The following is a 25,801-nucleotide window of genomic DNA, read 5'->3' on the forward strand; positions in this document are numbered from 1 at the left end:
TGAGGGTGGAAGACAAGGCAATTGGATTTAAGTGACTTGCCCAAGGTCACACAGCTAGTGTGTCAAGTGTCTGAGGCCAGCTTTGAACTCGGGTCCTCCTGACTCCAGGGCCAGTGCTCTATTCACTAGGCCACCTAGCTGCCACCTCTTCAAGTTCTTGCCAATGTTTTTCTTAAAATGTGACACCTAGCACTAGAGGCAATAATACCATGTGATTTGACAGAGAATCTCCAGTATATCCTCTACCCACCCACAATGAGGAGAGAGCAGAGCCCTCAGATTCCTGACCTTCTACAAACAGGGATCAGGCTGCTCCAGAGGGGAACTGCCCACTGAGGAGAATATTTAATCATCTGCTTTCTTTAGAAATAGATCCTGGCCTGCTCCTGAAGGAGGTTATGTTTCTATGGACCTCATTTCTGCTGGAAAGAAAGGGCCCTAGGGTAACCCCAGGGAACTGTGTTGAAAAGATCCAGTTTTCCCTTGATCAGTGCTACTTTCCAAGGAGACAGTATAGTTCACCATCCTAGGAACTCCCAGGTACTAGCTGGTCAGGGGAAAAAGCAATGCCCAGAAAGAATGTGGTCCTTAGGGCATTGCATCACTGCCCATTGTCTCCTGGGGGCAATGGCACAGGGAGAGCCCATTCCTACAACCTTTCTTCACCGACCTTCAACATCACTCTTTTGCCCTCTCCAGATACCTACTTCTCTTCCACCTCTGCCAACACCAATATAAAGGCAAGATATAGTAGAGAACCACAATGCACAAGGCATGGGGACCACAGCCTCCAGATCACCAAGGGAAAAACTTCACATCTCCTGGAAACAGGAGCCCCCCTCCCCCTATTGTTGGCACCTGGGGAAAGCCTCAGCTGCTTCCCCTGCTCCCATTGTAGCAGCACTCAGTCTGACCAGGTCAGAGTTTGTAGGATTATAACTTTTTCTGAACACTATGCTTCTGTTAATGATGCCCAAGATTTCAATAGCTTAAAAATGCTAAATAACATTATTAACTCACATTGCACTTTTAGGCTACTAAAATCTCCAAGTGTTCTTCATGTTAACTTTTCCTAGCTATATCTTTTCTCTCTTGTACTTGAACAATTGTTTTTTTTTAAATCCAGGAACAGGACTTAACATTTATCCCTATTAGATTTCATCTTATTAGCGTTGGCCCTTTGTTCTAGTCTGTGGAGATCTTTCTGGATCCTACTTCTGCCATGCAATGTCTATTTTTCTTAGTTTCATGTGATCTGCAAACATAATGACTATCATCTATACCATTATCCAAATCACTCATAAAATTTAGAACAGAGTAGGACCAGGGACAGATTGCTGGAGCACTCCACCAGAGATGCCCCCTCGAAACTGACATTAATCTATTAAATACAATTCTCTGGATCCAGTCATTCAACTAGGTCCAACTCCTCCTAACTTTATCATCATCCAATACACAACTTTCCATCTTGACCATGAGTATATTGTATGAGAGACTGTGTCAAATGCTTTCTGGAATTCAAGTACATCATGTCTATGGTATCCCAGTGATCCTGCCAAACGGGGAAGTGGATGTGGTATAACTGTATCTTAATGAATTCATACTGGTTCGTAGTGATCACCTTTTCCTAAGGACCCATAAAGCATCCAATTAATTACTATTCTAGAATTTTGCCAGGTGTCATCAGTGGATTCATTGGTCTGTAGTTTAAAGGACTCAACTTTGGTTTCCATTGGGGAGGCAGTATGGCCCAGTAGAAGGAGGAGATTTCATGTTCATGCCCTACTTCCGACACTAGCTATGTGAAAGGGGGCAAGTCACTTAAATTCCCTGAGCCTCAGTTTTCTAATGTGTATGTGGAACAGGGTGGCATTCATTTGTGTGGACCTTACCTGATAGGGCTGTTCAGGGGTTCAAGAGGGTTAAGGTACAGCTCTACAAAAGTCCCTCACAAATATCAATTATCAGTAATATTATATTGGGGGGGGACAGCTGTCCTTTTGCGACATTAATCCTACTTCAGTACCATGGCACTTCTCTCATTTTCTGCATTTTTGAGAAGCATAGACTCGATTGAATTTTCTCTCCACAACTTAGAATGAAGCTCATTTTGTGATGATTTTTCAGATGATCGTGACATCATTCACTCATTTATCCATTCTTTATTCAACAAGAATTTATTAAGTAACTAATATGTGCCAGGTACTATGTCTTGAAAGTGCTAGGAATAAGATAAAAATGAAAAACTGTTGCCATCAAAGAGTTTATATTCTAATCATCATTTTTGTGAGATTTATTATTAAAGTTACTAAGTTAAGAAAAGTACAAACAATGGACACAACATATTGGCTAGCATATATATAAATATATATTATATATATGGTATTTTTAGGTTTACGAAATACTTTACAAGTATTATCCTCACAACAACCCTAAAAAGTAGGTAGCATTATTATCCCCATTTTACGGATGAGAAAACTGAGGCAGACAGAGGTTAAGTGACTTGCCCAGTGTTGAACAATTGGAGGAGAGAAGGGAAGCAAAGGGAAGAATAAAAAGAGAGAAATTTGTCTTAACCGTATTCATGACAATCACCCTGACCTAACATGAGGATAGAATAAGGAAATGGTTTTGCAATGTCATATTAGAGGTGAGATTTAGGAAAGGGTTGTTCTGATTGTGAGAATGGTTAAACTCTAGAAAGAGTGGTTGAAGGGGTTCATATGACTAGTCCTCTTCCCTCAACCTTGGAGGTATTAAAAACAAAACAAAAATTCTCATCTGCATGATTTGGCGGTTACAATCTGGGAAGGAAAATGGATGTGTTGACCTCCCTAGGTCCCATCTTTCTGTAGACTTCCTTGTGCCTCATGCTGAACTGAGTCCTTTTTTCTTCCAGTTTACAAAGCTGTCCTCTAGCGAAGAAAAGAAAGCTTCAAGACACGGAGGCAGAGCACCTGGTGTCCAAGAGGAAATCTCATCCTCTGAAGCTGGCTCTTGATGAAGGCTACAATGTAGATAGTGATGGCAGTGAGGAGACAGAGGTGAAGGAGGATTCTGTCTCTGATGAATCGGAAGGAACTTTGGAAGAGGAAGAGCCTGAACCCATCGAACAGGAGGAGATTCATAGCCCGGAGCCAGCTGAAGGTGCTTTGTCAACTCTGATTAGAAAGTTTGCTTTTGCACATTTTGAACAAAGGGCATTTAGTGTAGCTGCAGAAGAATTAGAGTCCCTGTGAGTCCTGGTTTGGGGTGGGGGGAGAGGATGTCAAGGGAGTTCCATGTTTGAGGGGGGATGGATACTACTTTGGCTCAGTCTCCCTAACCAAGAGCACACACAGCCCCTCTGAAAACAAGAGGTTTCTTGTCCTTAGGAATGCTGGGAGGCTCCCCCAGAAAGGGTCAAATAATTGACGTGGGACAGACACCTGCGGTGGTATGAGGCCTTCAGGGTTGCCTGAGCCTCTCCTTTGTAAATGCCCTGATGGCCTGAGCTCAGCATTAAGAAAGACTGATGTGAAAAACGACATATTACGAAACATAAATTACAGAGGTAACTTAACCAGTAAAGGATTCACTGCAAGTCCCTTTGTAAAAAAATGTACTCCCCTAATGCATTTAAAATGAGTCAATTTACAAACATTTGATTTAGCCATGACAGGTTAAAGTACATTCTTAATGACTTATTATGAGAAAGAATTGTTCTAACATGGCATTTTTGGTTTCATTTTTAACATTAGCTTTCATGAGCCCTGACCTAAAAGAAATGAACCTGGATTTAAAAGAAATTAGATAAAAGAGAGGCTTTCCTGTACTCTTTTAGTGAAATTTTTCCTTGGTCTCTGAGTAAAGGGTACAGGAATAAGAAATGTCTTTGCTGCCGGAGAAAATTTGGGAGGTTAAGGGGAAGAAGAGAATGATATTGGAAGGTTGTAGGGGAGGAGTGGGGTGGAAATTTTATAATGAAATGGCATTTAGGGGCTGGTTGTTTCTGAAAACTCTGCAGGCTTTTCTGTTAGTTTGCATAATTACCATTTATTCATTCAACATTCAATAAATGTGCATTAAACACCAAGTACCTTCAGAGGCCCTCTGCTGGGGGTGGCTGCTCAGGAGGGAAGAGATATAAAGATAAATACTATCAACTTTGGTACTTTAATGGAGTGGAGATTTTACTAGTAGGAATGTCCTCATTACTAGTACAGATCACAGTCCTACCAAGCCCTACCAAGCATTTCCTGTGCCTATTTCTTATTCAGGTCTTTCATAAATCCTCCAGAGGGCCCCTTCTGTCCTACAGAACCTTCCTTACCAATATAATACTGGAACTATTTGTCTTCTCTCTTTCATTCTTTCAAAATGCCCCACCCACCCCTTTTCTAGTAAAAGGTGTCTACCATATTTTTAAAAAATATTTGGGTTTTTTTTTTTTCTGGTTACTCAACTTGTGACTTGATTTGGTTAGGGGTCTCCTGGTGAGAAACTTATTTTGCCAAAACTGAGGCACCTTGTCTACAATCTATAGTTTTACCTAGAGTTGCCAGGAGCCCCACAGGCAAGACTCAAACCCAGGTCTTCCTGATTTAGAAGTCATTAACAGGGGCAGCTAGGTGGCACTGTGAATAGAGCACAAGCCCTGGAGTCAGGAGGTCCTGAATTCAAATGTGACCTCAGACACTTAACACTTCCTAGCCTTGTGACCTTGGGCAAGTCACTTAACCCCAATTGCCCTGCCTTTCCCCCCTCCAAAAAAGAAAACAAAAACAAAGTAGAAGTCATTAACACAAACTGCCTTTCTTCTCTTTAATGAGATGGGGGTGTCTGGAATTCAGGGAAAGATAATGCAAGTGTAACCAATAAATAAATGCAAATGAAAACAAGAAGAGTACAGAGTGCTAACCATCTGTGATACTTTGGCTACTATCAGATCAAGTCCCACATATCCTGGAAAGGAAGGGGAAGCATTCATATCCACAGTCTCTTCTTTGTGCAGGAAGGAGCCCGACCAAGTCCCACTACAGACCCAATGCATCCAGTGGTCCAACTGGCCCCTCCAAGGCCAATTACAGCAGCTATCAGGAAATTATTGCCACTTCTCTCTTAAACTTGGGCCAAATTGCAGAAGAAACCCTCGCTATTGAGGGCCAGCTGCCTGAGAGTCAAGGGCAAACTGCAAAGCCCGGAGCCAACATCGTCCACCTGGTTCAGGAGGGGGCAGGTGAGGGGGTGTCCGCGGAAGAGGGAGACAAGGAAATCTTCATCCAGACAGAAGATGCCGAGGAGGTCATTGAGGTCACAGGCGAGAGGGGAGGAGAGCTGTGTCTAGAGCCCCGCGAAGGCCTGGCCAATCAGGACTCCCGCAAAGCCCAGACTGGGGCCAGGGCCACCGAAGAAGAAGAAGACGACGAGGAAGAGGACGAGGAGGAGGAGGACGAGGACGAGGACGAGGAGGAGGAGGAAGAAGAGGAGGAAGAGGACGAGGAGGAGGAAGAGAAGCCCCCTGAAGTGGTCTGCGAAGAAGTCCGCCATGCCTCCCAGGATCCCCCAAAGCCTCACTGCCCCCGCCAGCTCAGCCCTCAGCCTGAATACTCGGTCATCGTCGAAGTGCGCTCTGATGGCGACAAGGACGATGACGCACACTCCCAGAAGTCCGCGGTGACCGACGAGTCCGACATGTACGACATGATGACCCGGGGAAACCTGGGCCTCCTGGAGCAGGCCATCGCGCTAAAGGCGGAGCAAGTGAGGGTAGTCCGAGAGCCCGGCCGGCTGCCCGCAGAAGCCGGGAAACCGCTCCCAGCGGACGGGAAGCAAAACCGGCCCCTGGACACCGTCCGGAAAAATTACTACAGCAAAGGTAAGGCTGGTCATGCCCCACTGGGTCCCTCCCGCCTCGGGCGGCCTAACTCTGCTGGCGAGCTGGCCTCGATCCAGGCTTCTGCCAAAGCAGCCGCCCCCCACTCCTAGGAATCAATCAAAAATTCATTAAACCCCTACTATGTGCTAGGTACACCTCTTACCCACCCTCACTTCCTCTGCTTCCCATTTCAGTCACCTCCGGAGCAGTTTCCCAGGGCACCATGTCCCCAGGCACAGCTGTTGCCTCCAGGAGTTGTGCTCCCTCCTCTTCCCTACCCTCACTCCCACTCCCCACTGCTGACCTCGCCCCTTCTCCCCACCCTCATACCTTGCTCTCTTCCTATATGGGTCCTGTCCCAGCTCCCTGCCCAGCAAAGCTTTTCCAGGCTTTATCTACCTTATCCCTAGATGAGGCTACTTTCTAGGTTAGCCAAGTGCCAACCCAATCTCTAGGCTGCTTTCCTAACTCAGTCCCCCTGCTCTTAAGCCAGGCCCCTTCCTTTCCTACAAGTAGGATTTTAAATGTAAAAGAACGTGAATCTTTGGGGGCGGCTGGGTGGCGCAGTGAGTAAAGTGCTGCCCCAGAGTCAGGAGGACCCGAGTTCCGTTCCAGCCTCAGACACTTAACACACACACGAATGTGAATCTTACTACCCACACACAGCTGACCCCATGAAATGCAATCTCAGCTGCTTTAAAGATGGGGTTTTTCCTCTGATATTGGGTGGGTAGCAGCCCATAGTGAGTGACAGAAAGGAGGAAGGTGGGAAGATCTACCAAGAATCCAGTCAAAAATAAAGCTACTGTCGAAGTGAAGGATAAAGGCAGCTTGGTTCTGTCCTCGAGGAGGCATCAGGGCTGACATGCAGTCAGTTGTTGATGAGAACTATTACAGATTCTTCGGGTATCAGTTGATGGGAAGAAGGTGGACGGCTAGGCAGAGATAGAATCTCCAAGGACTAAATGAGAAAACAATGTCAAGTGCTATGTAAACCAAATGTTAGCAGTGAGCTAAGGAAATTTTGTATATTCTCACCTGAGGGCCCACACTCCTCCCAAATGCCTCTAGTGTTTTGAAATGTTATCCAACTAGTAAAAAAGGTTTAGATAATTGCTTTTATTTTTTACAGATTCTATCCAAATGGCTGATATAAATGGCTTTGAAAATTTCAGGGTCCCAGACTTAGAGAGTCTGAAGATTCCTCAGACATTACCTAATCCAGCCCTTACTTGGAACAATACTATTTCTCAAGGACATCCCTAACAACTGATGATCTAGTCTTTGCTTGAAGACCTTCAGTGAAGAGAATATGTGCTTAGTACTTCCCCTGACTGATCATTTGGCCAGAGGATGTAGAAGAGTGGGATGAGAGTATTCCAAGTACTTTAAGAGGCACAGATTGAGGGAAAGGAAAGACCCTTTTTCATGTATCTCAGTTTGACTGTGAAAAAAAATATTTCATAATGTAAAGAAATGCAGGGATATAGGGCTAAAACGATCTTTAGGAAACTGATTCTGGCCTAAGTCATCATTTAGGAAGAGTCTAGAGACCATCCAGCTTAGATCAGTCAAGCTTTATTTTTCCAGGTCTCTGTGACCTCAGATAATGAATTCCTATTTTCCTTCCAAGAAGTATATGGCTTCCTTAGTTTATCTCATAGGTTCTTAGAAGAACTGGAAAGGAACCAGATGCTCTAGTCCTACCCTTCATTTTGCAGATGAGAAAATTGGGGTCCTAGATATAAAGTGAGTGGCCTGAAGTCATACATGTAGGAAGTGACAAATCAGGATTTGAACCCAGATCTTCAGACTCTAGATCAACATGCTTCCTACAGCACCATGCTAAAGATCTACCAGCTTAGCTACTATGCTCTCCCCACCTCCCATATTGACCTGTCTGTTGACAGGGGAGTTGATCTGGTTCCCAGGCAGACTTGTCTGCCCCAGTGCCATCCCAGATCAGATGGGTTTATATTGGGAACATTATTTACCAAGTTTATCTGTTTTTCCCTATTTTGCTGGGGACATATTTCTGAACTGTTTTGAGTCTTCCTTTGTGACCTTTCATGTTTCAGATTAACCTTCAGTTATTATTGTATAGAAAAAAGCAAGTTTAATAACTCCATATGAAACTTAAAGCCATTTGTTTCTGCACCAAGCTGACCAAAAAATTTAAAAAGAAAACCCAACCAACTATCCATATTGTTCTCAAGTTGTGTCTGACTCTTCATGACCCCATTTAGAATTTTCTTGGCAAAGATACTGGAACAATTTGCCATTTTTTTCTCCAGCTTATTTTACAGATGAGGAACTAAGGCAAACAGGGTTAAGTGACTTACCCAGGGTCACATAGTTAGTAAGTGTCTGAGGCCTGATTTGAACACAGGAAGATGACTCTTCCAAACTTCAGGCTCAGCACTCTATCTACTGTACCAGCTAGCTGCCCCAACTATTCACATACTTTTGTCTAAAAGACACCAAGCACCCTGTACAAAGTCAGGAGACCTGAATTCTAATCTTGGTTCTTTTAATCACTAGATGAGTGACTTAGAACCTGTCAGCCCCACTCTTTGGGCCTTAATTTCTCCATCTGTCAAATAAAGGGGTTAAATTAACTGATGTCCAAGGTCCCAGCTCAACTGTTTTCTGATTTTATTCAGCCCTTTGGCTAGAAATATTTAGATCATTAACTGACATTTTCAATTTCTATCCAAATGGTTGGTGTTGAGAAGAAATGGCTTTCCCAAGTCACACTGGGTTCAGTCTCAGGAAATCCCTGTTCCACCTTCCATGCCCTCATCCCTCAACTCCTCCTTCTCTGAACAGCAAACTGGTGCTAAGCATTATAACCTTCCCTTTCTTATTATTCCTCTGCCTGGAGCATTTGTCCATGACTCCTAAGTCAGTCTTCTCCCCTTGTATTCCTTCCTAGATGCTTCAAGAGCTGAAAAGCGTGAGATCAAATGCCCCACTCCAGGTTGTGATGGGACTGGTCATGTCACAGGATTGTACCCTCATCATCGGAGTCTGTCTGGCTGTCCCCACAAGGACAGGATTCCTCCAGAGAGTGAGTACCCTTCATAGTCACTGTTCACATTGGCCCATGACGTTTGTCCAAACCTCAAAACTCTCAATGCATTGCCGTCATTCAACAGGGCCAGTAGTTCACTTCAGGCCAGGTCTCATGGTGCCTTGGGCTATCAGACACCTGCCCAGTTCCTTCAATTAGCCATAGACTCCAGATCCAGTGACACAGGAACTGCCTACATAAAACATCCCCCGTAACCAGTCATTGAACTCACAATTACATTGTGTCAGATGTGTCTGCAGACAGCCAGTGGGTACATGTGGACAGTGCTCTAGAAGATAGGCTATGGTCGATCTCTCCCTGAGCCTGAAATAGAATACTCTTGGAGCATAAATAACATTCACCATTGGTGTGTGGGATAATGGGATAATGGCCAAACTGGCCTTATTTATCATGCCAAAGATTGCAGGCTTATAATAAACACAGAACTACAAGAACTGGGTTTGGGGGACAAGGTGCTGGGGAGATGAGAATAGTCACCTTCAGAGTAGCTTGAATTCAAAACATGCAAAAGGAAAGTCCTGGAAAGCAAATTATTTTCTTCAGGTTTAAGGTTATCTCTGCAGGAGACAGATTATAATTAGATGGAAACCAAAGCCCATCTGAAGGATTAAAGGCAATAATGCCAGGCACTTGTTCTTCTCTGCCATAGAAAGGCAGAATTCAAAAGAAGTAGGAGATGGCCCACTCACTCTCTCTATTTTTTGTACACACCACACACCCCCCACACACAACACACACACATCAACTCCCTCCATACTTGATACTTGACCTAGATCCTAGTTCTGATTTAAGAGTGAATGGCTACAGCTCTTACTTTTCCTAAAGGAATGCTTCTGTTTGCTCAAGTCCTAGAATGTGGTTTGTAGAATGATTTGATTACCTGTCTCTTTTTTTCAACTCTGCCTCACTTCTTCCCTTCTCCCCATTCCTGTCTCTCCTACAGTCTTGGCCATGCATGAGAATGTGTTGAAATGCCCCACTCCTGGCTGTACAGGGCAAGGTCACGTAAACAGCAACCGGAACACACACCGAAGGTACTTGTCACGAAGCTGATAGGAGGGTGGAGCCACCAACCAACTCAGGGGGCCTCAAACTGCTAACAACTGTGTCTAATGCAACAATAACCTACTGGCCCATAGCCTGAAAGAGTCAGTCCCTGGGGCTTTGGGAAAACCCAACATTTTAAAAATTTCCATGCCCTACAAGCCTGGTTTTCCTGCTTGCCAATGATTCTGAGGGAACCTAGGCAGATACAAGGTGGGAAGGGAGAATAAAGAGGACAAGACAGAAAAGGGATAATGTGGGATGGCCAATACTGATATCAGAAGACAGATGGAAATTTGGGGCCAGAAAAATTTTTTCAAGACAGAAACTGAATATCCCTTTCCTCTCAGTTGAGGAATAACAAAGAAACTAAGGGAAAAACTCAAATTAGTCAATTATTTTCTTTGTGAGAAGTCCAGGTAAAAAGAGGTTGAAATTTGGGTCATATGTGGATTTCAATGATCTATTCCAGGCCTGTCCCCCATGATGAAGATTACTTAAAGTTGATTGAATATACCTCCATAACTCTCACTGAAGTGCATTAATTAATTCCTTGTATTATCATTGATCATGCTCAATGAATGACATGTGAATATTTGTACCTGGACCAGTCAGACTTTATTTTGAACATTCATTCACTCACTCACTCACTCATTCATTCATTCATTCATGGAATAAACATGTATCAAGCACCTACTGTGTATAGAGCACTGTGCTAGATTATGGTGGAGATAGAATTTAGTTAAGACATGGCAACTTTGTTCATGGAATACTTATAGTCTAGTAGTGTTACTGAGAAATCCTTCAGCCTAACAAACTGGATAAGGTTAAATTAAAAACTTGTTGTAATTACATTATAACTTCTCCAAGCCAGAATTAGGAAATTAAAATACTTTATTTTGTACTCTGTTGATGTTGAAAAGTGCAAACATCTCTCTCTCTCTGTTTTCATATTACCCAATGTCCATTATCCAGAAGCTTTCATAGAGTCCCCTATCACTTTAATTTGTGGACCAACTAAGACCCTTTACAAGGTTAGGTGTCTTAATAAAAGGTTATACTGGGTGACCATGGTAAAACCAAACCAAGTCTCAGATCTTTTGACAGTCAGGCCACAATGTCTTTCTTCCCTTCTGGCTATTGATGAGCCCAGGGCTAATGGTATTGTGTAAAGATAAGTTATACACACACACACACACACACACACACACACACACACAGAGCCATCATAGAAGATGAGCAGTAGGGAAGGCAGGAAGAAATCTGCCTTGGTGGAGTCAATAATGAGCCCCTGGCTGGACAGTAACAGATGGTGATTGTCTAATCTCACTAGCTAGCTCATTTAGAAAATGGATTTAGAGAAGCACCTTCTATGATCCATTCTCCCTTTCCTGGATATTTAGGCTGTGATAAGTCACCATCATTGTGTAGCCCTGGGTTTGGAGTCAGAGGGCCTGGGTTCATTCCATGGTTTTGCCACAACTGACTAGGCAAGTCATTCACCCTCTCTGGGTCTCAGTTTCCTCCTCAGTTAAATGAGGAGGTTGGGTTAAATGATCTCAAAGGTCTTTTTTAGACCCAATAAGCTACCAGGCTTGCCATCTTGGCTCAGTTTTGGGTCAGACCCAGGCAACAAGAATGAGGGTGTTCTTTTCAAAGAGTTCTTAAAGCTCTTGGGAAAGTAGAGCCACCCAGCTAAACCAACTCTATACCCAAAGAGAGCAAACCATGTCATTTTCCATCTTTGTGTCTCCAGTGCTAAGCACTGGGACCTGCACATTTTAGGTGCTTAATGTACAATAGATCAAAATGAATTCTTAAACTATGGGAAAAGGAGAATCAAAAAAAGGGATAAATAAGACTGTTGCTTGGGTGAATGGGATAAAAATAACCAATGAGAAAAGGCAAAGCTGCCCAGCTGTTTTGCTTCTGTTTCCTCTACAACATAGAAAGCTCTTTGGACTAGAAAGGGCAGATCAAAAAGAGCTAATGTGGAGTTGAAATCCAATATAATCAGGGAAATAATGAGAGAGAGAACCTAGCTGTCCTTGATGAGATAAAGACTGTAGGTTCAGGGAAATGTAGAATGCAACGTTGGCCTCCTGGCCCACAAAAAAGATTTCCCTTTCCCTTCCATTGTTTGAGAAAAATACTCTAATTACAATGAAATTCCATTGCTGACTTGGTATTTTCTGGGAGCATACATTGTATGGGGCAGGTGGTAGCAGCCTGTGGTGCTACCCTTTCTCAGAGGGTGACAAGAATAGTAACTCCAAAGAATGTTTTTTGAAGACCGCAATGGGCAAGATTGGGATTTCAGCAACAAATTCAATTAAACAAATAATCACCTACTGTGTGCAAAGCCCTATGCTCAACACTGGGGATATAAAGATGAAAAATAGTTTCTGTCTTCAAGGAGTCAATAGCCTTGGTCTATCCCTAGGGTGGACATGATGTTGAGAAAGACAATTATAATTAAAGGTAGAGTGTGATAAAATTTTAAGAGATTCTTATGAAATGTTCTAAGAAAATTGGAGGAAGAAGAGAAAGCTTTTAGGAGGGTGATTGAGGCAGACTTCATGGTGAAGGTGGTACCCGAGGAGAAGGACTTTGGTAGGTGGTGATATACACAGAAGCTAGGGAGGATGAATGGTTTTGGGGAAGGAACTAACTAGCATTCCAGTTTGTCTGGAATAGAAAGTGCATGAAGGAGACGTGGAATAAAGCTAGAAAGGTAGGTTGAGAGCAAATGAAGAAGGCCTTGAATGCCAGGTCAAGGATTTAATATTTTATTTCATAGACAATAAAGAGCCACTGAAGATTTTTTTAACAGGAGAGCAGCCTGTACATTAGGAGGATTATTTTCACAGGATGGGTTGAGGAAGATAAGAACTGGATGTAGGGAAACCACTTAGGAATCTGGGATAATAGTCCACATTAGAGATGGTGATCCAAAGGGGATGAATGCAAAAAATGTTCATGTTAGTAGAATCAATATGCCTTGGTTTCTGGAAAGGTGGATTGGAGCCAGATGTTTAGGGTCTCAAACCAGATAAGCAGCATCAGATATGACCAATGAGAAAGAGGGAAAAGTCCCTCAAGAAACCCTAAAGTTTCTAACCTAGGTTCATATATTCAGAGTTTCATAGATTTAGAAATGAAAGGGGACCTTAAAAATCTAACCCAATCCCCTCATTTTACAGATAAGAAAACAACCTAAGACCCAGGGAGGTTAAGTGACCTTTATGCTCATGAACATTGTCAGATGACATGACCATGGTTCCCAAAAAATAATGGTGGAAACATCAACTCCTGTCTCTAATGCCTACTACCTCTGTATGCTTACTCCTGGCAAGTCACTTAACCTTCCTGGGCCTCATCTTCCTCAGCTTTTAACTGAAGGGTCACAAAGAATCACAGAAAGCAGAACAGCTTTAAAACATGAAGAATGTATTGCATATCTAAAAAGAAAAGCAAGTTGTATATGATAGATTCACATTGTACAAAGTTCTTTTTCTGATCTACTTTGCATATGGAAATGTTTGTTCTATTTGTACTTGTTAAGTGCAGAATAAAAATAAAGAAAGAAAATAAGGGTAGGGGGGTGGCTAGGTGGCACAGTGAATAGAGCACCGATCCTGGAGTCAGGAGGACCTGAGTTCAAATGTGGACTCAGACACTTAACACCTACTAGCCATATGACCTTGGGCAAGTCACTTAACCCCAACTGCCCTGCCTTCCCCCCTCCAAAAAGCAAAAAAAAAAGGGGGGGAGGAACTAGATGGCCTCTCTTCTAGCTCTAGAATTATGATTTGATGGGTTTTTTTTTGGTTGCTTTGGGGCACATAATAGCAATAAAAGCTGATAACCATGTAGCACATTAAGGTTTACTAAATGCTTCACATAAATTAATTCATTTGATCCTCACAACTCTCTGAGGTAGGAACTTCAGGTATAATTATCCATATTTTACCTAAAGAACTAACTCTTGTTCCAACTCCTTTAATTCTCTTCTATGGATGATGGTGCCATCAATAGGAAAGGAGGAGATGAGAGGAAGAGAGCATTCTGGGAGGGAGATGATGTGTTTGTTTGCAGATATGTTGAGTTTGAGGTGCTAGGAGGATATTTAGGTTTAGATGTTTATCAGACCTAGCAAAATTCAGTAGTGGACTTGGAGAAAATTAGTGCTAGATAAAGAAATTTGTGAGTCTTTTGAACAGAGGTGATAGTTGAACCCCCAAAATGGATGAGATAACCTATGAAGAGTGGAATCTAGGATAGAGCCTTTGGGGACACCCACCCTTAGAGAGTGGGAGGACAATGAATCAATTAAGGAAATAGAAGAGTGATTAGGCAGAATGCCCTTCCCTGCTTAGAATTTCTTCCAGATGTTTCTTCATTGTCCTTTCCAGTGGCCCCATTCCATCACACCTGTGGAGCTCTGTGAGTGCTCATGTTTGGGGGGGTGAGATGGCAACAATAAGACGAAGACACATTCAGTGCAAATCCTGAGCCAAGGGAGATGTCTCCCTGTTGCTTATGCTCAGTTTTTCCTCCTTGTGTTTTTTTTCCTTAGTTTGTCTGGGTGTCCCATTGCTGCAGCTGAAAAATTAGCCAAATCTCATGAGAAGCAACAGCCGCAGGCGGGCGATCCTTCCAAGAGTAGCTCAAATTCTGATCGGATTCTCAGGTGAGTGAAGTAGAGAGGACAGAAGCAAATATCATTAGTAAGAACCCACCCTTATTAATTGGGACTCAGAGGGCTCTCCCTCCATATCCCTTGATGACATGCTCACATTCTATGGCTCTGTTGCTTTAGTGATGAGTCCTGTTTTTGCATCTTTAAGTCATTCCAAGATGGGTAGATAGTTCATTGATAATTCAAGATTGTAAGCTCTTCGAGAGCAGAGACCATGTCATTTTCCATCTTTGTGTCTCCAGTGCTAAGCACTGGGACCTGCACATTTTAGGTGCTTAATGTACATTAGATCCAAATGAATTCTTAAACTATGGGAAAAGGAGAATCAAAGAAGGGATAAATAAGACTGTTGCTTGGGTGAATGGGATAAAAATAACTAATGAGAAAAGGCAAAGCTGCCCAGCTGTTTTGCTTCTGTTTCCTCTACGACATAGAAAGCTCTTTGGACTAGAAAGGGCAGGTCAAAAAGAGCTAATATGGAGTTGAAATCCAATATAATCAGGGAAATAATGAGAGAGAGAGAACCTAGCTGTCCTTGATGAGATAAAGACTGTAGGCTCAGGGAAATGAAAGAAGTTGTGCCTGTGATTGCTGAGCCTGTCAGTGATATTTGAAAGATTGGGGAGATCAGAAGTGCTACACATCTAGAGAAGAGCAAATATTCTAATATTCAAAACAAAAAAAAGTAGTCTTCAGACTATAGGCCATTAAACATGACTGCAATTTTAGACAAAAGTTTTAAATGAATTATTAAAAGGATGGTTAGTGAATGTCTAGAAAAGGAAGCAGTGATCAAGAAAGAGTCCAGCATGGTTTTATCAAGAGCTGGTCTTGTTAGATTTGGGGAAATGCTGTTTTCTCTAGATCTTAACTAAGTATTTGACAAAGTTTCTCATGTCATCCTTGTGAACAAGGACAGCTATGAACCAGTGATAGATTCAAAATCAGTTGGATAACTGGACCTGAAGACTAGTTCAGTGTCAACTGATAAGGAGATTTTTCCTAGAGTACTCTTTCTGTGGTTGACCTTGTGCTGTTAAATATATATATTTTTAAAAGTAATTGGGGTTAAGTAACTTGCTCAAGGTTACACGGCCAGTTATTTCTGGGTGTGGTGCTAAGTATCTGAGCCCAGATTCGATCCCAGGTCATCCCTACTCTGGGGCCGGTGTTCTTACTCACTGCACCACCTGGCCGCCCCTAAGCCATTAGGGTTAAGTAACTTGCTCAAGGTTATACGGCCAGGTGTTTCTGAGTGGGTGCTAAGTGTCTGAGCCCGTATTCAATCCCAGGTCATTCCGACTCTGGGACTGGTGCGCTTACTCGCTGTGCTACCTGGCCACCCCTGTTAAATTTTTTTTTTTAATCAGTGAATTGGAAAAGATCCTAGATTTATCAATTTTGCATGTGACACAAGGTATTTTACTTAGAGTCAGGAAGATGTGGGTTCAAATCCTGTTCAACATTTACTTGTTATATGATGGTAGTCAAATCATTTAACCTAGCAAAGTCTCAGTTTTTTCATCTGTAAAATGAGGAGTTTGGACTCTCTGACCTCCCTTCTTCCAGCACAAAATCTATGATCCAATGATCCTCTGGTGACCAACATTAAAGATGACATTTAGTATCTGTAAATATCTCAGTGAACTTAGCAAATCTAATATGATAAAATTTAATGAGGATAAATGTAAAAATTTTACAAACATTTTTAAAAAATCAATTTCACAAGTATAAGATGAAAGAGATATGGCTAAAGGGAAGTTTGTTGGAAACAGGTGAAGATTAATGGATTTAAAGTTCAGTATGAGTCAACAGGTAAATAAAGTAGCCAGAAAAAGCTAATGATATCTTAGGCCACCTTAAGAGGTGTATATAGAAGCAAAAAAGGAGGTGATAACTGTATTCTGTCCTGATAAAACTGCATGTGGAAATATAGTGTTCTATTCTGGGTGCCGTATTTTAGAAAAAAACATTGATAAGACAGAGAACAGCCAGGAGGAGCCAGCCAGGATGATCAACCCTGAGTTGATGCCATGTGGATTTCAGTTAGAGAAACTAGGGGTATTGAACTAGAAGAGAAAGCACACCAAGATCCATGATAGTTTCCTATAAATAATTTGAAAGACTCTCATGTGGACAAGGGGTAGATTTGCTTGACCCAAAAGACAGAACTGAGAGCAGTGGGTAGAAAGGGCACAGAGACAGGTATAGGCTTGACATAAAGAAAAAAAAACAACTTCTAAACAATGTGGGCTCTCCAAAAAAGTGAAAGGAGATACCCCAGGGCATAATAGGTCTTCAAGCAGAGGTCAGATGACCACAGATTACATATTCTGAGGAGGGGGTTCTTGTTCTGGTACACATTACATTAAATTGCCTCTGGGGTCCAGTCTGATTTTGACAGTAGCTGTTTCTGCTTCTGTTAATTTATTCGAGTTGCATTGAATTGTTCATTGAAGGGAGCACACACAGGACGATAACATACTTCTGTAGCACTGCGTAATGCTACAGCCCTGGGCCAAGCGAGTTATGGCAAATCTAAAGACATCTCTGTGGAATACATTCCACTGAAAAATGCATAGGAATCATTGCTGATGCATTAGCCAAGCCAGAGGGATCCTTTCTTTTCTTTTTCTTTCTTTCTTTTTTTTATAAACTGACTGGGAATGATTTTGCTTCCTTTTTCTTTGCTATTTCTTATGTTGGCCTGGTAATTGTAAGTCTTAGGAAAAACTTCGAAAGGAAAGGTGTTCAATCACTCCCATCCATATTATTTCTTATGTATAGCATCAAAAACTGTTCTAAATGAATTCTTTGGGTGGTCAACCAGTGTCCATCCTAAGAAAAGAAAGAAAAAAGATTATGCACAGAACTTAAACTTCTATTTTCTTATATAAGGAGATTTATTGAAGGGAAATGCATGATGGGAAGAGAAGATAGGCTGGTCATGTGATGAGGGCAAGGGATGACACGAAGACAACCACAATGCTCCATTGGTATCCTCATAATGTTAGGAAAAATCGAGAAAGGCCTCTAGCATATAGGGTAGAACCCTTGTGATAGCAAGTTTTTGAGAGACATGAACAAGTATCACACAGGGTGGGCAGGCATGAATGGATTATAATCTGCATCATTGGAGGGAATTTCCAAATCAATGAGATCATAGATTCATTTGAATATTTGATAATTCATTACAGCTGACCAAGGACTTAGGAGGACCATCAATTGGAGATGGTTAGGTCAGCACCCCAAGGTGCATCTCACTAGCTCTCTGGGCTACCATTGTGAGAGCTTCTGCCTGCAACATCAGATCACCCTGGGGTGGGATGCAACATCATAGGTTGGCTTCCCAGCTTTTCCCTTCATAGGAAAATCCCATCCCTAATGTGCTTCCAGGATGTTTCGCCAGATTTCAGATTTCTTCCCTTCTCAGGAGTTCTAAGGAAGTGATTGATGGTGAAACAAGGTTCTGTCTCTTTTCTGTACTCTCAGACCTACACTCTGGAATCTCTGAGCATTATAATTGGTTAAGGGCCTGAATGAAGGGGAAAAGGAAACAGGAAGTGAGATCAAGTCCTCCTGTGGCTAACATTTCTAATGTATAGTTCTAAGACTGTTCTCAAAGAAAAGTAGGCCATGATTTACACGACTGCACATGTATAACCTGTATCTCCTTGCTTACCATCTCAGGGAAGGAGGGAAGGATAGAATTTGTAATCAAAACTTAAAAAAAAAACAAATGTTAAAAAATTTAACATAATTGGGGGTGGGGAATAATATATATATATTTTTTTTAAAAAAAGAAAAGAAGCAGCCTCTGGCTGGGCCCTGTGAAACATCTATCTGAAAGTTTCTCAGAGCACATGGGTTGATTCCTCTACACAGGTGTCCATTAGCTCCTAAAGGTCAAAACCTAGAACAAAGTGCCATTAAGTTTGTTCACGACCTGGATTTCTGACTTAACTCTTAATCATCTGAGCTGATTTCCAAACTCTAAATTATGCTGTAAATGCAAGAAACAAGTTAACATCCACTAAATTTTTTTGTTTAGTACTACCTATATTAGGAGGTTTTGCTTCTATGAGATGGCCTAGCAGCTAATCACTGGGAGCCAAAGTAGCCTTCGCAGCACCTGTCTCTAAAGCCTGTCTTGTTAGCATTTTTGTAAGATGTTTGGGGATTTGCACATCTGTGCAGTAAGCTCCATCTACAAGGAGGAGGCACTCTTCTAAGAACTAAGGAGGATCAGCCTTCCCTTCCTCCTACAAAAGATCAGCTAAATGACCTCTAAGGTCCCTCCCTGCCGGGTCTAAGTTCCTGTGATTCTAGGAGGTGCCATTGCAGTCCTTAGTGAAGTATCATGATATCATGGGACTTTAAGTCAGAAGAAACCTGTTTGAATCTGTGTACATCATATCACCTCTCTGCCTCAGTTTTGACATCAATGCCCTGGGATTTCTAAGGGAGGGAGGTGGAGTTGGTGGTTCAGAAGGTAATTTCATCAGTGTGGGGAACTCTTGTTGGGGAAATACCATCATTGCAGATTGGTGTCTTGGAGAATTAAGGGAATTTAGGGTACTAGGCAGATTATCAACTCACCCAAGATGACACAGCTAGTATGTGTCAGAGGCAAGATTTGAACCCAGGTCCTCCTTACTTCAAGGATCACCATCTCCCCACTAAACCACGCTACCCAGACATGCGATTTGAGTAATAATACTCATACTATCTGCTTCTTAGAATTGTGAGGAAAACAAACCTTGTCAAGCCTTAAAACGTTACAGAAATGTGAGCAATTATTCTGTCCTTGTGAGAGAGAATTTGGAGGGAGAATACTTATCAATGATTTTATCTCCATTTAACTTTCCTGACACCCTGAGCCAGCAACAGAAATGTGTGCTTGTCTCTCTCTATGGAAACAAAGAAGAGATTGCCTGGAAATCTAGCCCTGAGCTAGCACATGCATGCATGTGTGCACTGTGTGTACATATGTGTGCATGCATGCATGTGCATATATACGTGTGTGCCTGTGTCTCTGTGTGTGTGAATGAGTGTGTGTGTAATCTCTGAGCATCCATTCCCTTGTCCATGACCTTAACCCAACTGAATGTCAGTTCTTGACCTTGAGATTTCTGGGGTTTATTCATAGGAAAGAGCAGTGGTCTGACCTCTGGCATTGTCTCTAATGTCAACTTGCTTTGTGATTCAGAGAAAATTATTTCATTTCTTCTAACCTCAGTTTCCTCATCTAGGAGTAAGAAAATAATACCAGGTCTAATAACCCCAGAATAGCTGTTATAAAAAGGCAGATTACAAAGTATTTTTTTCCTTGGGTATGGAGGAAGAAGGCATAATAATACAATGTTAATGTATTGATAGGATTTTATTAATTTATTTTATTGTATCATAGAACTGGGTTGGAATCCTGCCTCTGATGCTTACTTACCACTTACGTGACCATAGGCAAGTCACTTAATGTCCCTCGAATTCAGTTTCCTCATCTGTAAAATGAAAGGGTCAGACTAAATCTCTGAGATCTCTTCCAGTTCAAAATCTATAATCCTTTGGCAGTTGTTAGATAATATCTAAAAAAATCTACATGCATATACATGAAGAAAGATATATGTACAGTGAATGTTTTCAGGGAATTAGGTGGGTGATGTTTTTATTTATTTGTTTTGTCTGGATTTGTGTTATGTAAGGAACTCTTTACCAATACAGATTTTTAACTTGTTGATAAATTATAGGTTTGGTGACCTGGTGACTTGCCCTTGGTAACACATTATATATTATGTGTCAGAAGGACTTGAACCCAGATCTTCCTGACTCTGAACCCAGCACTAACAATCCTCCAGATAAGACAATGTCTGACCTGTAGTGTTCCTTTTATCAGATTGTTGGGGTGGTCACCACAGTGGAGGGATGATGCCCTGTCCATGGTACTATACTGTGGCTAGTGAGTGGAAATGGGGGCGGGGGGAGAAAGAGTCTCTTCTCGACCAAGAAGAGGATTTCTACTCAGGTAGGAGTAGGGAAAGAGTTATAAACCAGAATTCCAAGTTCTAAGTCAGAATTCAAGCATTTGCCTATAGAAACGATGTGATATATGGTGGTTAGGTTCCCAGATGAACCTACAAAAATCTAGGTGGCCCCTAATGCAATTTACATAATGAAATGCAGCTGCGACTAAAGTTATGTGTCCCTGTGGCCTTCCATTCTATTGGAAGGAGCATTTTCCTTGCTTTCACTGATCTCTCTGTCTTGTCACCCGTCCTTCAGGCCTATGTGCTTCGTCAAGCAGCTGGAGATTCCTCAGTATGGGAGCTACAGACCCAACATGGTCCCAGCCACTCCCAGGGCCAACCTGGCTAAGGAGCTGGAGAAGTACTCCAAGGTCACCTTCGATTATGCAAGTTTTGATGCTCAGGTTTTTGGCAAACGCATGCTTGCCCCAAAGATTCAGACTAGCGAAACCTCACCTAAAGCCTTTAAATGTAAGTCGGAAGGGGATGGAGACTGCTTTTAAAGACTTCTTTCTGACTTTTCGTTAATCTTCGCATCTAGGGCTAGCAGGTTGTTCAAAGATACAGGATTGGTGGGGACAGGAAATGAGTAAGAGGATCGCTAAGACTCCTCGATTCAGAGGCTCATCTCCATAGGTCTAGCACCTCACATATGTTTTCTAGTTAAAACTACACCTAGTGTAGAATACCCCTTGCCCCCAATGACTTCAAATAGCAGATCTCCAATTCAGGCTTATTGTCCAGGCTGAACTGACTCAGGTACTTGGGAAATATGAAGTTGCTCCCTCGGCCATCAAAACACAGATGTCTAGGTATAGAGTCTGTGTTCTCCTGCCCCACCCCACTCCCATCATCACCATTGCCTACACCTAACCCCACACTCTGGACAAGCCCAGTTATCACAACATTCAACCTTTAAGACTTTAATAAGCCCATTAGCCTTTACATAGATGTGTCCTGTCCATCTTTGAAAGCTTTTTACAAAAATAAAACCCATGCTCATATATGGTATGTGTGTGTTTAAAGATTTAAGAAAACAGTTTGTAGAAGATGTTGTTAGCCCCAAGAGAGCTTTCTCTCTCTGACTAATCCTGAATTCAGAGTCCTGTTTAATCCTGACACAGCTGCTCTCTAAAAAGTGCTCATGCTTAAAAGCATCCCAGTTGGCTCCCCATGATGGAGGCTCCCTTTATTCCTGGGCTAAATCTGTAAAGGATCAGACAATGGAATTGGATGGAGGCCAGTGCACACAACTGCCACTGCCATCCTGGGTTAGCGCTGATGGGAAAGTAATTTGTTTCTCTGCACAAGTGACTCTATTGCTGAATAGATTGTGTTATTTGCAATATTAGCAAAGAATTTTCAGGGTAATTGTACTGACAAAAATAATTCCCACAAACCCACTAGGATAATCCCTTCTATCTTTTCTCATCACTTATTTTACTAATTTGCTGATTGCAAGTCCATTAGTGCTAGAAATACTTATGAAATGGAAAAGCATCTTTGAGTGTACAGTGTGAAATTGAAATTGGCATTTCACCCTCATGAATGTTGTCAGGTTGTCCTCTGAACCCCTAAACAGGGATTAGACTGGACAATATAAGAAGGAATGAACTACCCAGGACTCTTGTGTGTTGATCAAAAATATCATTTAAAGATGATGGTCATTGTGTAGAAATCACCACCTTTCAAAGAGAGAATGCATTTTCTAGGAATCATCATTTTTAGAGTGTAGTCTTCCAAGATATAGGCATTTAACTTCCCGTAAGATAAACCAGAGTGGTTCATAGTGAGGTGAAATAGAATTCCAAGCAAAAACACATGAGTCCTGCTGTGTTCTAGGCTTTCAGGCTTATTGGGCATATAAAGGAAATAACTTGACTACTAAGAAATATTATATTTGACTGTTAGTCCATCTGAAAGCAATTTCATGGCTGCAGTGTAATTACTAACAAAATATCATCATTTTGGGTCTGAATTTTTCATATAACATGCTTTCCTTCCAACTATAATGTAAATCTATTGAGATAATGACTGTTGCTTAGGATGCCAAAAATTAAAAATTAAAGATCTGAATACAATGTGAATCTACCTAGAAGTTTGCTTATAAAAATTTTCTCAGTTGACATGTTCAAATATTTAAGGGCTAGTTACATGGTAATAACTTTCTATTTGCTTTCTAAGGAATATTTCCAGATATATACATATATATGTATATATGTGCATATGCTTATAGTTAGTTAGTTGGGAACTAGACTCTTGAAAAGTAGGTTAGGGAGGTGGGAAGAGAGTTAAAAGTGATTTCTTGGGTGGGTTCTCTTGCATTCTTTCACCCTCAGGATCCCTGAACATCACTAAGACCTAGGTTCATATAAGTACCAGTTATGCCCAAATACCCACATTTATGAATAGCTGCTGTCTCTTTATTAAGTTGTGTGTCAGCCCATGTTGTTCCCTTTTTGCAGCCAAACCTTTTCCAAAGGCCTCTTCCCCCAGGCACAGCCCCTCCGGTAGTTATGTGAAGAGCACGTCATCTTCTTCCGCAGGCTTCGACTACTCCCATGATGCCGAGGCTGCACACATGGCTGCCACTGCCATCTTAAATCTCTCCACCCGATGCTGGGAAATGCCAGAGAATCTCAGCACGAAGCAGCAAGATCTCCCCAGCAAGGTCAGTTCAGGGGGTTAGAAGTAAGCTGTGCTGATCTGAAGGATGGGTGAAGCTGGGGTTTAGGAGACCCACTCTTCATTTCTAGTTTTGAGGGTACAGATGCTGACTTTGTGGAATGGGCTGTCGAGATAAGCTCTGTCTAGCAATCTTTTTTTACAGCTCTTAATACAGAAAATGGAATCATTGGGGAAGGGGTGGGGTGGTACTGTCTGGTTTGAGACTCTCCAGTCCCTTTGTTCTCCCTTCTAAATCAATGACCCCTGAAAAACTGGAAGTAATGAGTTTCCTCCAGATGAATCCTTTACCCTCTCTTCCTATGGGTTAAAGACCTTCACAGCAGTGTTCTCCCTATAGCACCCTGTATTTCATGTCATATTTATACCAACTCATTTCCCATCTAGTTACACAGCTTTAAGATTTATCCAACTTTATCCACCACACTCTGGAGTCGAGTACCTTCCCCCACTCCATTTCAGCTTCCTTTTGTGCATTGTCTTCTCCCATTAGATTGTAAGCTTCTTGAAAGCAGGGACTGTCTTTTTTTTTGTATTTGTATCCCCAGCATTTGGCACAGTGCCTGACACATAGTAGGTGCTTAATAAATATTTATTGATTATTATTATTTATTGAATGTTTCATAGTGTGCTTAACACAATGCCTAGAACATAGTGGGCACTTAATGTTTATTGAATTGAATTGAATAGTATCATGCGATTATAGATTTAAAGACTTCACCTAATACAACTCATTTTACAGATTAGAAAATGAGGCAAAAAATAAAAATAAAGAAAATGAGGCTCAGAAAAGTTAATTGGCCTTTCCATGGTCACAGGTTAGAAGGAATAGGGACAGAATTCAAATCCAGGTCTACTGACTCCAAATACTTTCCATTGTCCCACAGTGCTTTCAGAGGTCAGTGTCCATGTGGATTTGGCTTGGTACCTCTTTGGACCATGAAAATTAAGTAGCAGATCCCCATGGGACTCTCAAAAGTTGATAAATCAAAAAATTTCCTTCTAAAATGTCGCCTTATTTAGTCTATGAAGTTGACTTCCATTATCATCTCAAAAAAGGGACATTTTACTAAGGTCATCTGGGGTATATAATTCATTTTGTCTAATTTACCATGCAAGATGCCCTTGGGATAGATAGCAGAATGACTAATGAAAGATTTTATCTTTCAAATTTCAGTCTATGGACATTGAGGTGGATGAAAATGGGACTCTGGACTTAAGCATGAACAAACATCGCAAACGGGAGAATGCCTTCCCAAGCAGCAGCAGCTGCAGCAGTAGTCCCAGTGTTAAATCCCCAGATGTTTCCCAACGCCAAAACAGCACCAGTGCCACTAGCAGCACCATGACCTCACCCCAGTCCAGTCAGACCTCACGGCAGGATGAGTGGGATGGCCCCATTGACTATACCAAACCCAGCCGTCAGCGAGAGGAGGAGCCTGAAGAGGTGGGTAACTGAGACACACATGTTCTAGTTTTTGCTTTTGTTAGCCTTCCAGGGGGATTGAGGGAAGAAACAAAGACTCAAGCAGCCCTGTCTCCTTCTGAGGCCAGCATGGGGAAGACAAAGATTGCTAAAAAGACCCTTTCCAAGTGGTGATTTTATGTCCCCATGGCTTTCATTCAGGTTCCCAGGAATGTTGAGTCTGGGTCCAGTTCCATGAAGGCCAAACTGTTACCTTGAAGCCCTATTCCTCGTTTTACTGACTATATTGGTCTTAGGGTGGCTGCCAAAGCCATGTGTCAGAAAGAAACCAGGGTGGTTTTTTTTTTTCATTTTTTTTCATTATACTATAAGCTATCTTTGAATTTGCCCAGTGTTTCTACTATCCTGGGTCAAGTCAGTGATGATGAGTCTCTCATAATCCATTGCCACACACACGGCTTCCTCAAACAAAGTGGAGTGTCCAGAGCTTCGGGGCTGAAGAATAAAAGGTTTTAAAATGGTTTTTAGGGGAGGCCAGGTGGCGCAGTGAGTAAGAGCACCGGCCCCAGCATCGGGAGACCTGGGATCAGTTCCAGCCTCAGATACTTGGCACCCACACAAAATAACTGGCTGTGTAACCTTGAGCAAGTTACTTAACCCCAATTATTTTTAAAAAAAAATTTTTTTAAATAAAATGGTTTTTAAATGGGTGGATTCTGATTATAATAATATGCAATGAGCAACATATAGTTTCCCAAGCATCCTTTAGCATTGTGGACATTATACTGAAAACTAGCACAGAGGTCCCTGTAGCACTAATGAAATATTTACAGGGCCCATGATCATGATAAAGACTGTGACTTTAAGTATCTCATGATGTTCGATCACAAAATATACCGGAGTCTCCAGTATTGGAGAATTTATATATTATATTATATTATATTATATTATATTATATTATATTATATTA

At 41.8% G+C, this 25,801-nt stretch overlaps 1 protein-coding gene across 1 annotated transcript in view; it reads left to right on the forward strand.

Moving 5' to 3' along the window:
- Positions 1 to 25,801, forward strand: part of MYT1 (myelin transcription factor 1) — a 197,682-nt gene that overhangs the window by 116,435 nt on the left and 55,446 nt on the right. The window contains exons 5-12 of the mRNA XM_069072685.1: positions 2,900 to 3,147; positions 4,994 to 5,857; positions 8,793 to 8,927; positions 9,895 to 9,985; positions 14,575 to 14,688; positions 20,977 to 21,191; positions 23,186 to 23,391; positions 24,583 to 24,852. Of these exons, the coding sequence (XP_068928786.1) occupies positions 2,900 to 3,147; positions 4,994 to 5,857; positions 8,793 to 8,927; positions 9,895 to 9,985; positions 14,575 to 14,688; positions 20,977 to 21,191; positions 23,186 to 23,391; positions 24,583 to 24,852 (2,143 nt within the window). The remainder of the gene's footprint in view (positions 1 to 2,899; positions 3,148 to 4,993; positions 5,858 to 8,792; positions 8,928 to 9,894; positions 9,986 to 14,574; positions 14,689 to 20,976; positions 21,192 to 23,185; positions 23,392 to 24,582; positions 24,853 to 25,801) is intronic.

This window comes from Petaurus breviceps, unplaced genomic scaffold (assembly GCF_028583685.1).
Source record: "Petaurus breviceps papuanus isolate PSGF00001 unplaced genomic scaffold, PetGlider_PUasm1.0 90847, whole genome shotgun sequence".
Taxonomy (NCBI): Eukaryota; Metazoa; Chordata; class Mammalia; order Diprotodontia; family Petauridae; genus Petaurus; species Petaurus breviceps.